Source organism: Canis aureus, chromosome 27, assembly GCF_053574225.1.
Source record: "Canis aureus isolate CA01 chromosome 27, VMU_Caureus_v.1.0, whole genome shotgun sequence".
NCBI lineage: Eukaryota > Metazoa > Chordata > Mammalia > Carnivora > Canidae > Canis > Canis aureus.
In genome coordinates, this window is record NC_135637.1 from 34,722,683 (window position 1) to 34,736,951 (window position 14,269).

A 14,269-nucleotide genomic window follows, 5' to 3' on the forward strand; every position below is an offset into this window, starting at 1 on the left:
GCGCACTCCGCTTCCGGCCGCTCTCGCTGCGGCCGCACCCGCGCCCGCGCCCGCCCCGCGCCTGCCCCGCGCCTGCCCCGCCGCATGGAGGGCGCAGGGCCCCGGGGGGCCGGGCCGGCGCGGCGCCGGGGAGCCGGGGGGCCGCCGTCGCCGCTGCCGCCGCTGCTGCTCCTGCTCTGGCTGCTGCCCGGCCCCGCGGCGCCCCAGGAGCTGAACCCGCGCGGCCGCAACGTGTGCCGCGCGCCCGGGTAGGAGCCCGGCCGGGCTGGGGGAGGGGGCCGCGGGGGCGCCAGGGCCGCGGGGCGGGGGCCGTCCGGGACCTCCCCAGGCTAAGCGCTCGGTCCTTCCCGCCGCCCTCGCCGACTCCTCTCCAGGCCGAGCCTGGGCGCCGGGCCACGACGGTGCATCCGAGGATACCCCGCACGCGGAGTCAGGAGGGGAGAACCGGGCGCAGTGGGCGCCCCGAGGGGTGACGCGCGGCGTCTGGGATTCCAGACCTAAGGGAGCGGAGCCCCCCGCGGGCTGCGGAGGCCGCAGGGAGAAGTCCGGGAAGGGCATGTGCAAAGGCCCCGGCGCGAGTGCGGCTCGAGCCCGGAGGGGCGCGAGGGTCGAGGGGAGGTGGAGCGGCGCTGCTGCGAGCAGGGAGCCAGCGAATCTCAGGCCGGCGCGGCTCCGAAGCTCGGGTTCGTGCCTTAGACGTGGGCGCGGGTGGGAGGAGGGTGGTGATGGAGCTGGGCGCCGCGGAGCCGCCGCGCTCACAGCGGACCAGAGGCGGGATCCGGGGGGACAATGACGTGCGCGGGGTCCCACGGAGGTGGGACTCCCGGGGGGAGGCTGGGTGCGCGGCGGGGCGCGCAGACGTGGGGCTCCGCGAGGTGCGGGCAGCGGGCAGGCCGCGCCGGGGAGCCGCGGGCCCGAGACCCTGCGCGGGGGAAGAGCAGAGGACAGGCCCCCAGGCGTGGCCGCCGGGCTCGGGGGACCTGGTCGGCCGGTCAGAGGCCACGGCGAGGTCAAGGGCATCTGCGCCCGGGGCCCAGGAGCCGGCATTTGGGGGTGCCTTGGCGCGAGCCGGGGCGGGTGGGGGGTGGCGCCGGGCGGGCGGGAAGCTCGGGCAGCTGGAGAGGCGGCCCCGGGGCCCCGGGCCGGGTCCCGTCGAGGCGCCCCGAGCCGCAGGGCTTTGGGAGGCCGCGTCCGGGGGCTCGGCGGCCGCCGCAGACAAGGGGCTGCGAGGGGGCCGCGCGGGGTTTCCGAGCTCGGATCCCGAGGCGCGCAGACCCCTCCCCACCGCGAGCCCCGCCTCCGGGGCGGGGGCCGGCCTGGCCCGCCATCTGCTTCACATCGACGCCGCCGCCGCCTCCCGGGCCTCCCCGGCCCCAGGAATGCAGTGGCAGCGGCGGGCGGGGCCGCGCCTGGAGAGGGGGAGGGCGCGATCGCGGCCGCCTGTCTCCGCCTCGGCGCTCCTTCCCCGGTGGGGCTCCGCGCCGGGATCCGGGGGCGGGCGCGAGCCGTCGGCAGCCTCCGCCTGCGCTCCCGTTGCCCCCGCCCCGCCCCGCGGGGTGGCCTGTTCGGTAGCCCAGAGCCCCATCCTGGTGCCACCCCTTCCCACCTGGGTGGACCGGGACAAACCGCTCAGCCTCCCTGGGCCTGCCTCGGCCTCTGTCAAATGCGGTTGGGGGTGGTACCCCCCTCGTGGAGTGGAGACGGGGTGATTGTGATTATGGGAGCCCCCGGTTTCTGGGAAGGACAGCTTTTCTGGGCACTCCCCACCCAGGGACTGGGCCATTTCTTCCATTACCCTTCCAAGGCTCCCACCAGGGGCTCAGAGTCAGGAGGACGGGAAGAGGGGGGCATACACTCAACCAGTAAAACCCCACGCACCTACTGTGTGTGCCAGGCCTGTGGTTGGTGTAGCCATACAGCGGCAGAGACAAATACCACCGTCCCCCCCAGTGGAGGAGCCTTCCAGCAAGTCATCTGACATCTAGCGAGTGCTGGGGAGGAAGTGTTCAGTGGGGAGTGCTGTGTCCTTTAGGGTCTTCTGGGGAGACCCACTGAGGGGTAATGTGTGGGCAGAGAGCCGCAGGAGAGAAGGTGTCTGGGGGCAAGGCTCTCAGTGCAAAGGAAGGCTTCTGGAAGCACAGAAAAGAGCCATGTGGGCTGGGCAGCGCCTGGGAGGGGGATGGTGGAGGAGAGGCCAAAGAATGAGGGTGGGCAGGCCACAGCAGGTTGCCCACTGCTCTGAGGACCTGGGCTTCTTCTTTGAAGGTCATGGGACCCCCCAGGGGTGTTGCACAAAGGAGAGGTGGGATCTGACCCGGTTTGGCTGCCAGCTGGCAGATGAACTTGGCTCAGGAGGGCAAAAGGGGGAACCAGCTAGGAAGTCAGGAGAAACCAGGGAGAGTGAGGGTGGCTCTCACAAGGCTGGGGCAGAGGAGGAAGTGGCTTATCCCATCGTGGATCCAGTTTGGAAGGGAGAGCGGCGTGTTTCTCCATGAATCAGGTGTGTGCTGTCCCAGTCACTGTGGAGGGGATGCCTCTGGGATGTCAGGCTCCCAGCCTGGAAGGATGGCACCACCTCAGGTGGGGAAGGCTCCAGCTGGGGGAGGCTAGGAGTTGGGTGTGGGGAGGTGGGCCCCCCTGGAGGGCTCTGAGCATTCTGAGCCCCGGGGAGTTTCCTGAGGGACTGGGCAGAGGAGAGGAGAGGACAGAGCCAAGGAGGGGGGCAGAAACCAGAGGAAGGGTGTCCAGGGGGGTAGGAGGAGAGCAGGGATGTATGGGATCCCAAGTGGCATGGTAGGCAGAGGAGCCTCCAGGCTGGATTGGAGAGAATGGGGACAGACATGGGCACAGTGGGGCAAGCAGTTCTCCCAGGGTGCTTTGCTGCATTGGCCTGGCCAGGTTCAGGATCACAGGGTTCGAATCGCGGCAGTTTTGTTTGCAATGACAGTGATCCAGAGGGGGCAGGCCGAAGCAAGGCCTGCTTGCTAAGGGACCTGGACCAGCCTGTGGCCTGGCTCCCCAGGGTCTGGCTAACTTCTAGCTCAAGAGTGGGAACTGATCCCTGTGCCAGGCCGTTTTTCTCCTCATCTCACTTTTGTAAGCTCTTGAGAGAGTGGGCTTGCCACCCCAGCCTGGCCTCCTCTGCCAGCCCCCCCAGAAGGAAAGGCTGTGGCAGCTGTCCCACAGGCTCATCCTCATGTTCTTGCCGAACCCACGTGGGCTCCATCCTGCCAGGGGGTAGAAGGTGTTAGCTCTGCTGGGTGGGGCCTAGGTGCCAGCCATGCTGGGGGTGGGGGGTGGGACCAGGGGAACTCAGGAGCTTCCTGGAACCTGCACAGCATGGGCTGGAGAACAGTCTGCAGCTTTGGCTGAGCTCTTAGTTCCTGCCAAACACTAGACATCTTGGTTTTCTTAATACTCCCGCCAGACCCGTGGGCCCTGTTCTACTGAAAGTCAGAGAGGTTAAGTTCTGTGCCCAAAGTCATAGCTTAGTGTGGCCCAAAAGCCAGACTCCTAACCACAAAGCTGTGTGGCCCCGGGGCAGAAAGTGGTCAGCGCTTCCAGGGCCATCCCAGCTGGCCATGTGGCCGGGCCCCTACGGGAGGGACACCTGCAGAGGCTCTCTACCCAGAGACCTGGGTTCAGAACGGGCAGGAAAGGCAAGAGGGTAATAGCTGGTGGATCTGGCTCTACCTGCAGATGGGCACCTGAGTCCTGTGGCGGGGCTGGGTTGCTGGAAACAATGACTAGGCCAAGCCTGCTTGTGTTCTTGGGTCTGGTTTCCTGTATCATTTGTAGAAAAGATGCTGGGGTCCATCCATTGCAGTTTGGGATTTTATGGTTCCTGTTCCCAAGGTTCCTTATCTTTGGCCTGAAAGAGAATCAAACCCCTTAGGTGGGGTGGGAGCCCATCCGGGGTGTGGCGATGTTCTCTGCTGGGGAATGGCAGGGGGTGGGTGGCATTTTGAGGGGGATGATATGGGCACCTGCGGTCTTTCCCTTCCCAGCCCGTTCTACTCACCAGGGTTTTAGGCCTTCTTCCAACTTCCTTCCAACACCACTTCCTGGTTCTGGATCAGACCCTTCTGAGGGAGCACACTTCTTTTTCTCTGAAGTATGAATAGCTGCTATGTGCCTTTAGGATCTGGGCAAAGTTCTAGGTCTAACGGGACCCAGGAACCTGCAGTCTGAGTTCCTTCTCCGGCTCCTCAGCTCCCCAAATGTGGGCACACCCCATCTCAACCCCCACATGCCCTCTCCAGGGGTATGCGTCACTCTGGCAGGGCCTCCAGACCTCTGTGCCCAGGATTTGGGAGGCTGTACTACCCTGAAAAATAACAGTTATTAGTTACTTACCTCCTACTGAGGTAGCACTTTGTACCTCGTAAAACCAAATAAAATTAAAACAAGATTTTAAAAACACGTAAATAGATGCTCTAATATCTCCTCCCTCCATTCCACGCTTTGCCCTGGTACTCTGGGCCCCTCACATTTTGCTCTCCTTGCCTTGGTGAGGACTCCCAGGGTATGCCCTCCCCCTCCACCGAGTGGACACCTCTATCAGAGGCTGCGCCTCTGCCAACTGGGTATCCAGGTGTGCCCAGCTGGCCCCACTAGTCCCTGCTGTCCAGGTCATGTCACATCTAGATGCCAGCACCCATCTGGCCGGGCCCCCACTGCAAGCAATGCCCCTTTAAGCAGGTACGGAGACTGGAGGACCTCTCACCAGCCCCTCTGGGACACCTGGGGTTCTTCCCTCAGGCCTCCTTGGCCAGGGCAGGGGTCACAGAGGAGTTAGGTGGAATGGGGAGGGGTGGGAAGACCCCTGATGGAGGGGACTGAGGAGTTCTTGGAGGCTAGCTCTCTTGGCGTCGCCCTCTGCTGCCTCCCAGTGTCTGCCCTGCGGGGCTGGAGTATGGGTCTTCCCTGCTGGGAATCCCCCCACATGACAGCAGTACCTGGCACAGGGCAGGGCCTCCACAACCACCTGTGGGCAGCGAGGGCGTGGCTGCGAGCCCTAGCAGGGACCGGCGGCGCGGCTCAGGCGCCCTTTCTCTGCCTGCAGCTCCCAGGAGCCCACGTGCTGCGCCGGCTGGAGGCAGCAAGGGGACGAGTGCGGGGTCGGTGAGTGGGGCACCCTGGGGACCTGGGCAGTGGGCAGGGACACGGAGAGGGCGGCTCGCGCGGGGGTAGGACCCGCGGCGGCTCAGGCCCGTCTCCTCCGCAGCGGTGTGCGACGGCAACTCCACGTGTTCGGAGAATGAAGTGTGCGTGCGGCCGGGCGAGTGCCGCTGCCGCCATGGCTACTTCGGTGCCAACTGCGACACCAGTGAGCAGGGATCCGGGAGGGCGCCCGGCAGGGGGCAGGCCCCGGGAGGGGGCGGGGTCTGACTCGGAACGGGATCCAGCGGGAGGGAGGGTCCCCAAAGGTGGGGGGCGGGTCCGCGCGGGGCGGGTGGGGGTGGGGGGCGTCCTGTCGGGATCCCGGGCTCCGTCGCGGGCACCCCGGCCCGACACCCTCCTCGCCCGCCCCTGCAGAGTGCCCGCGCCAGTTCTGGGGCCCCGACTGCAAGGAGCTGTGTATGTGCCACCCGCACGGGCAGTGCGAGGACGTGACAGGCCAGTGTACGTGTCACGCGCGGCGCTGGGGCGCACGCTGCGAGCATGCGTGCCAGTGCCAGCATGGCGTGTGCCACCCGCGGAGCGGCGCGTGTCGCTGCGAGCCCGGCTGGTGGGGCGCGCAGTGCGCCAGCGCGTGCTACTGCAGCGCCACGTCGCGCTGCGACCCACAGACGGGCGCGTGCCTGTGCCACGCAGGCTGGTGGGGCCGCAGCTGCAACAATCAGTGCGCCTGCAACACGTCGCCGTGCGAGCAGCAGAGCGGCCGCTGCCAGTGTCGCGAGCGCACTTTCGGCGCGCGCTGCGAGCGCTACTGCCAGTGCTTTCGCGGCCGCTGCCACCCTGTGGACGGCACGTGCGCCTGCGAGCCGGGCTACCGCGGCAAGTACTGCCGGGAGCCGTGCCCCGCCGGCTTCTACGGCCTGGGCTGCCGCCGCCGGTAAGCGCGGCCCCTGACCCGGGGGAGGGGGGCGGGGGGCGGGGCGCCGAAGGGCGCGGGGGGTGAGGCGGCTCTGGGCCCCGCCTAGCCTCCCGCCCCGTCCCCAGATGTGGCCAGTGCAAAGGCCAGCAGCCTTGCACGGTGGCCGAGGGCCGCTGCCTGACATGCGAGCCCGGCTGGAACGGCACCAAGTGCGACCAACCGTGCGCCGCCGGCTTCTACGGCGAGGGGTGCGGCCACCGCTGCCCGCCCTGCCGCGACGGGCACGCCTGCAACCACGTCACTGGCAAGTGCACGCGCTGCAACGCGGGCTGGATCGGCGACCGGTGAGCAGCAGCCCGTGCCCGAATGCGTCCCCCGCGCGCAGCCCCCCGTCCCCGCCAATCCCCGAGTGCTCTCCGCGGAGGGCACCGTGGGGTTTGGGTTCTTTTGCTCCCGTTTCCTCTAACTCCGCCCCGCCCCGCCCCCCGCGTTCCGAGGTGCGAGACCAAGTGCAGCAATGGCACTTACGGCGAGGACTGTGCATTTGTGTGCAACGACTGCGGCAGCGGCCACTGCGACTTCCAGTCGGGGCGTTGCCTGTGCAGCCCCGGAGTCCACGGGCCCCAGTGAGTCCCAGGGACCCAAAGGGGGTCAGGGGGTAGTACTGGGCACAGGGATCCAGCCAGACCCCAGGTGCTGTTGATGGTGGCCCACTAGACCGGACCCAGGCTTGGCCCTTCAAACTGCGTCTTCCAGAACCGCAGCTAGGGAATGCTCAGGCTCTTTGGGGGCAGTTTCCTGCCCTGGCGTGGAGCCAGCGCTCCGGGCAGGATCTGGCAACCAGCTCAGCCTGTGGCCAGTGGGCTCCTGAGGACCGCAGGGTTGAGGTGACCCCGAGCTGTGCGGACAGAGCAGAGGCCTCCACTGAACAGCCATGAGCCCCGGCTGGCAGCCCCTCTTCTCACGCACAGTCAGCCCAGAAGTGGACACTGCGTCCCCCAGGTCCCATCCCGCTAGTTTGCGACACATTTCCAAAACGTTGATCATCCAGTGTACGCCTGGCGGCGGCGGTGAGCATCAAACCCTAGAGAATGGGGACAGGAAACCAGGACTGTCTGGGGGCAGGGGCGAGGGCGAGAGGCGTCACGGAGGGCCGCTGTGGCCCTTCCTGACCCGGTGCCCCTGCAGCTGTAACCTGACGTGCCCGCCGGGGCTCCACGGCGTCGACTGCGCCCAGGCCTGCAGCTGCCACGAGGACTCGTGCGACCCGGTCACTGGTGCCTGCCGCCTGGGTGAGTGGTCGAGGGGGCATCGTGTTGAAGAAGACGCCGGGGGTGCCGGCGCCCGCCCTGACCCCGACGCTTTCCCGCAGAGACCAACCAGCGCAAGGGCGTGATGGGCGCGGGGGCGTTGCTGGCCCTGCTCCTCGGCCTGCTGCTCTCGCTGCTCGGCTGCTGCTGCGCCTGCCGCGGCAAGGACCCCGCGCGCCGGTGAGGCCCGACGCCGCCCGCTCTCCCGGGTTCCGGCCGCGCGCCCCTCCCGGGCCTGGGGCCCCGCCGGGGGTGGGGGGCGGCCCTGCGCGCCTGAGCTCCGGCTCCCGCGGGGATCCGACCCCTGCAGGCCCCGCCCCCTCACTCAGGCCCCGCCCCCGCAGGGAGCTCACCCTCGGGAGGAAGAAGGCGCCGCAGCGACTGTGCGGTCGCTTCAGCCGCATCAGCATGAAGCTGCCCCGGATCCCGCTCCGCAGGCAGAAGCTGCCCAAGGTCGTAGGTAAGGATACCGGCACGGGGTCTCTGGGGGCACGCCCCCCGATGCAGGACATACCGGGCCTTGGGTGTTGATGTGGGTGGTCTGGGGAGGGACGGAAAGTAGGGCTCCTGATGCCGGTGAGCCCGGGAAGGAAGGCAGCACGCTCCGGTGTGCAGGCAGGTGTGGGGGCGTGTCGGGGAAGTTTGGGCCCTGTTTCGGTGAGTGGGAGTGATTGCACCCCGAGTGTGTGGACATCCTGGCAGGACTGCGCTAGCTGCAGGTGAACAGCGGGCAGGAGTGGGGAGGTGTGGTGGTAGGTGGGACCTATGCATGGAAACCCTGCTACGTGTAGCGCCCGCCCGGCACCCGCCTGGACTCCCTGCAGTGCTCTGGGCCCTTCTGGAAGGCGGGCAGGCTCCTCCCACAGTTCCCCCACCCCATGTCAGGACTCCAGATTGGAGGGAGGTGCTTCTCTCCCGTCTGTTTGCACTGATACAAACCAGGAGCGGACTCTCCCTCTTTGCCACCTGTTTCTGAAGATGAAGGGGAGGGGAGACTCATTTCCTGGGAGGTAAAGGTGGTGACAGCTGAGAAAACCCCTTAGCCCACTCAGCGAGGTGGGATTTATGGACACAAGTGTGGGGGCTGGACCCCACATCCTAGCTACGAAAGGGGGACAGGCCAGCCGGCCTCTGAGATCCCCCCCCCCCTTGTGGGTTCTGCATTCATGGAGGCTAGGCCTGGGAGTTCAGACTGATGAGATGGGCTGAGCCAAAGGGTGCCCTTGCCACTGCATGCTTGGGCTGATACAAATGCTTCAAGGCTCTCTGGGTCCCACAAGGCAGGGGCTGAATGTGGCTTGGAGGCCCTGATGGCCTGTCCCAGCCAGGTGTTCTCTCTGGCCCTCTTTTTCCAACACTTCAGCCCATCCTTGTTCTGCTTCCTGGCTGCACACACTAACCTTGCACCTTTGACTGCGTTGTTCCCCCTTCTCTCTTTTTACCAGTCGACCTCCACCCATTCTCCCATCTTCTGCCTGTTGAATTGCCTGTTCCACCCACCGTCTTAGGGTAGGGCTGGTCTTAGTTATGCCATCATTTGTTGCAGAAGGGCTAGTGAGGGCACAGGCCAGGGTAGGGTGGGGCCCCTGGCAGCTGTGCCTCCCTCCTTCCCCAGTGGCCCATCACGACCTGGATAACACACTCAACTGTAGCTTCCTGGAGCCACCGTCGGGGTTGGAGCAGCCCTCGCCATCATGGTCCTCCCGGGCCTCCTTTTCCTCCTTTGACACCACTGATGAAGGGCCCGTGTACTGCGTACCCCACGAGGGTGAGTACTGCTCTGCTTGGGCCTCTGTCCAGTTAAGGGAAATGTTCCAGCTGGAAAGATCTCTGTGCTCCGAGGGACAGGGATCGTGGGGATGAAGGGTGTGGTGATGCTCCTAACTGGGGGCTGGACACAGAGCCAAGGCTGTGGAGTGGTTCTGTGCTGCTCAGTGCTGGACTAGGGTAGGGTCTGGGGAGGCGGGTGGGCTCTCCTGTCTTTAGCCCAGCTCAGATTCACTTCTTGAGGGAGACCATTCATAAAGAAGGTTCTGGGCTTGGGTAGATGGCAGAGGAGACAGGAGCGGATGGTCTACAGGGTGTGGGGCACTTTCCCCTGGAGTTTTGGCCACAGACACCTGGAAGGAGCTGGTTTTCTGGACTTGGCCTCTCTTTCCTTGACTATCCCTCTGGGTGACCTTGGGCAGGTGACTAACCTGAGCCTTAGAAGCCCTCTCTCTCTTTTTAAAAGATTTTATTTATTTATTCTTGAGAGACACATAGAGAGAGAGAGGCAGAGACACAGGCAGAGGGAGAAGCAGGCTCCATGCAGGGAGCCTGAGGTGGGACTCGATCCTGGGACTCCAGGATCACGCCCTGGGCCAACCAACGGCGGCGCTAAACCGCTGAGCCACGCGGCTCCCCAGAAGCCTTATCTCTTGATGAGGAATAATACTCCTTGGAGGTGTTCCAGAGTCATAGTTGATGATGTGCCTCCCCCCCCCCCCACTCAGGTTGGGGATGTGGCGGCGGAGGGGTGCCAGGCCAGGCCGAGGTTGGGGCTTCAGCCCCAGGAGATCAGCACACCCGAGGGCTTGTAGCCGGTGCTGTGATTTCCCCAGGCGCGTCTAGATGCCAGGAGACAGCATCAGCTGGGGCGGCGAGGACGAGGGGGAAGGGCGAGGGGTTTGCCTGCAGGCAGATGCGAGCGCCCTGCGGAGGCCTTGAGCGCCGGCGCTTCTTCCCTGGGCAGAGACCGCAGCCGAGAGCCGGGACGCGGAGCCCCCCACGGCCCCTGCCGAGGCGCCGGCGACCCTGCCCGCGTCCGCAGAGGAGGCGACGCCCCTCCCCGCGTCCTCGGACAGCGAGCGGTCGGCGTCGAGCGTGGACGGGCCCGGCGGGGCGCTGTACGCGCGCGTGGCCCGGCGCGAGGCCCGGCCGGCACGGGCCCGGGGCGAGGCGGGGGGCCTGTCTCTCTCGCCATCCCCCGAGCGCAGGAAGCCACCTCCACCCGACCCTGCCACCAAGCCCAAGGTGTCCTGGATCCACGGCAAGCACGGCGCCGCTGCCGCTGCCCGCGCGCCGTCCCCGCCGCTCCCGGGACCCGAGGCCGCGCCCAGCCCCAGCAAGAGGAAACGGACGCCCAGCGACACGTCGGCGCGGCCGGAGGAGCCCGGCAGCCCCCGGGCCCGCGACCCGACACCCCGGCCCCCGGGGCTGGCGGAGGAGGCGCCAGCCCTGGCCTCCCCCTCGCCGCCCCGGGCTCGGGCGCGGGGCCGCGGCCCCGGCCTCTCGGAGCCCACGGACGCGGGCGGCCCCCCGCGCAGCGCGCCCGAGGCCGCCTCCCTGCTGGCGGCGGAGCTGCGCGACAAGACTCGCAGCCTGGGCCGCGCCGAGGGGGCTCCGGGCGCGCAGGGCCCGCGGGAGAAGCCGGCGCCGCCGCAGAAGGCCAAGCGCTCGGTGCTGCCCGCCTCGCCGGCGCGCGCGGGCCCTGCGCCCGAGGCCCCGGGGCCCGAGAAGGCGGCGGCCGGCGCGCCCGCGCCCGACACCCCCCGGAAGAAGACCCCCATACAGAAGCCGCCGCGCAAGAAGAGCCGGGAGGCGGCGGGCGAGCCGGGCCGGGCCGGCGCCCCCACCCTGTAGCGGGCGGCGGCCCGGCGCGCCCGCAGGTTCCCCAGGCTTAGCAGCGCTGCTTGCCACCCCGCGTCCCGCGCCCGCCCGACGTGCCCGCGGCGGCCTCCCGGGGCCTCGGCCCGGAGCCGCGGGGCGGGAGGCCGCGTATCGTATCGTCGGCTCCGGCTCCCACGGGCGCTCAGCAGGCCCCTCCCCGCCCCTTGGCCGAGGGCTCCGAGGGCTCCGAGGGCTCCGCGGGCTCCGAGGGCTCCGCCGGGCGGGGGTCCCGAGGGCCGAGGACCCGAGGGTTCAGCCTGGAGACCGCGTCTCACGGACCCGGAGCGCGCCCGGCGGGGCGCCTTCTCATTGGTTGAGGCCAGACGCACTTCCGCCTCGGCCGCCTCTCATTGGTCGGGGCCTGGCGCCCTGGCCGGGGGCCTCTCCTAGACGGTAGCCCAGGGCTACTTCCGGCAGCCGGGCTGCTCCCGCTGGCCCGCCCGGGCGTCTGGTGGACTGGAGCCTGGGGAGGAGGGCTGGTCTCTGCTCCTCGGGGGCCTCGGCGTCCCCCGGCCCGGCCTGTGCCCCCACGTCCCCCTCTGCGTCCCCAGCCCCGGCCCCTCAGCTGTCGAGCTGGTTTTGATGGCCCCCCACCACCCCACGTGCCGCGGGAAGCCGAGGGGCGACTCCAGTGGCCTGAGGACACGTATTTATAGGCCCCCGGCAGGGCTGCCCCCCATCCGGGTGCCCCAGGATGGGCTCCTCCCGGCAGGGGCTTGGCCAAAGCTTTCTGAATAAAGTGCCTTTTTTTTCTCCTGTGCTTTGCTTCCTTCCTCTACGCCCGTCCTCGCTCAAGGATCTTCCCCCAAAGGATCCGGGAGACCTCTTCCCTCTGCGGCCTGTGCTCACGCTCCGGGCCCGGCGGCGGCTGGAAGCCCAGGTGTGGGTCCCCCGGGACCCTCAGCCCATCGCTTAGGTATCGGGTCCACCGGGCCCCCCCTTGGCCCACCCCGATCTCCCCGCAGCCCAGAACAGGCCAGCGCGGGGAGCTTGTGCCGGGCGCGGCCTCTGACCTGTGCTGCTCCCCCAGGCCCTGCTGTTACACTCGGGGGCTCCCCACTCTTTGGTGTGGCGGCGGCGGGTCAGAGGCTGAGGCCAGGGGCCAGTGGGCCACAGGCACCGCTCCAGCCGGCCTCGTCAGGCACAAACAAGATGGTCTGGCCCTGCACAGAGCCCCGCTGTCTGCCTCAATGGGCTCCTTGTCCTCCGCCGGAAACTCTCCCCCGGCCTCCCTCCCCGCCAGGCCGCGGCAGGCGGGGGAGAGGGACGGGAGCGTGCCTGGCCCAGAGCCCTGGCGGGCCTCACAGGCAGGCCCGGCCGCCAGGCTTCTATCTGTGCCCGTTCGCCCCCAGCCCCCGGCGTCGTCACTGCCCCTGGCCCTCGGCGGGCCTCCCGGTGACCTCCCTGGCCTAGGAAGCCAGCTTTCTCGGGCACCCCCTGGCCTCTGTCCACCCAGGCTCCTCCCAGCCCCCCGCCTCTGGCCGGCAGGTCCCTTTCCATCTTGAGGCCCGGCAGGTTGGATCAGGAGATTAGGCCAGCGCCGTCCAGTCACCTCCCCAGCCCCGCGGCGCAGCCCGGGCGCTGGCAGCCCAGGGGTCTCACCCCGCGAGTCTCGCCCGCGGGCCGCGCATCACGTCGCCGTCCACTTCAGTGACCCATACGGGGGCTCAGCCACCTGAGTGGACACGGCCTCCTGCCGCGGCGGGACGTCTGATGTGGCTTTACATGGGCATAGTCCTGGCGTTTGGCCTGGTTGGCGGCACGCGGAATGCAGGCTTCCCTGTGGCCAGGCGGGCTCCCTCCCGGCCCTGGCCCTGCGGCCGGCCACCTCCGAGGCTCCCGGGCACCGGGCCACGCCGGCTGCTGGGGCTGAGAACACAGGCTGAGCGGCGGCCAGGAGGGCCGGATGCCCAGCGCGGCCCGGCGAGGCCAGGGCAGACCGGGGGTGGCGGGGAGCGCAGTGTAGTGGTCCAGGCACGCAGCGACGGGTTTGCCCTGCACCCCCTCCCCCGCCCCCAGCGAGGCCCACATGTCGCTCCCGACCCCCAAACCTTAGCTCCAGCTCCCCCTCTCCTTGCGGTCTGGAGTCAGCGTAGACCGGGCCTGTCCTGCCCCCCCCCCCAGCTCTCCCTGCCTTGCGAACCCTCCAGGTGCCAAGACCTTGACCCTCAGGACCCCCTCGAGTGGGTGCCTCACGGGGGCACCGCCGTGCTTCCAGCAGCCCCTGTCGCCCGCCTCCTCGGAGGGCACGATGCTGTGGCCTGGAGGCCGGGTTAGGAACGGAGCCAAGGCCCCCCCACCCCCCAGGATCCGGGGAGCCGCCAGGACCCCCGGCAGCCCCCGCCTGACACCCGCTTCCTCCCCCTCCTCGGGCGCCGCAGTGCCAGCTTCCAGGGAAGGCGCCACAGAAGGAACCGCGGCTGCTGGAACCTCCGTTGCCATGGCGATGGGGACCACAGGACCCACATCTGGTAGCGATTGAGGAGGAAAAATTATGAGTCGTGGAAAACGCAAATATTTTTTGTAGCACAGAGCACAAAGGAGCGGGAGGAATGTGGGCCTGGAGGAGGCCGGAGGCAGCCCGGGCTTCAGGGCTTCAGGGGCCCGCGGCTCGACACCCGCTCGCAGCCCGCGGGAGCCCACGGACAGGCGTCCCCCAGCACGCAGCCGGCCGCCCGCCACGCACAACACAAGCCCCGGAGCGACACACGCCCCGCCGGACACACACGCGCACTGAGGCACACACTGTACGTGGACGTGCACATGCGACAAGACCCGAGGCCGCACAGAGACCATCTGCCAGCACATGCATGCACGCACACACGTACACACCCGCACACACGCACACGTGTGCACACACGCACACACACACTCCACCTGACAGAAAGAGACACTCTCTCCAACACAAACACACAACTCAACACACATGGAAACGCCGAGACAGAATCACACCCAGCAACCCCGCAACCAGCCCCAGAAACACCAGAAGCACCCACACTGCAACAAACGTACGCACACAGCTCGGCCACAGGAAGACAAGGAGCACACTCACCCTGGAAGTCACACACACACAAATCCAGCTGATGCACAGAAGCAGAAAGTCATTCCGTGATATGCACAGGAGAGCCGGGACAGACACTCACTGCCACTCACACACCCATCTTGGGCCACAAAAGAGACCACAAGACACACAACCCTGCGATGCAAGAACACACACCACCGGCTTACAGGGGCATTGAGAGCGAGACACACCTTACAACGCACACAA

General features: G+C 67.8%; 1 protein-coding gene across 1 annotated transcript; it reads left to right on the plus strand.

Moving 5' to 3' along the window:
• The first annotated feature begins 84 nt into the window (after window positions 1–84).
• SCARF2 (scavenger receptor class F member 2) lies at window positions 85–11,757 on the plus strand. The gene is made up of 11 exons (XM_077874643.1): window positions 85–248; window positions 5,066–5,124; window positions 5,228–5,329; window positions 5,539–6,058; window positions 6,166–6,384; window positions 6,538–6,666; window positions 7,229–7,332; window positions 7,413–7,530; window positions 7,695–7,810; window positions 8,966–9,118; window positions 10,085–11,757. The coding sequence occupies exons 1-11, from the start codon at window positions 85–87 to the stop codon at window positions 10,972–10,974; spliced, it is 2,574 nt and encodes an 857-aa protein (XP_077730769.1). The 3' UTR covers window positions 10,975–11,757.
• Window positions 11,758–14,269: the final 2,512 nt, after the last annotated feature.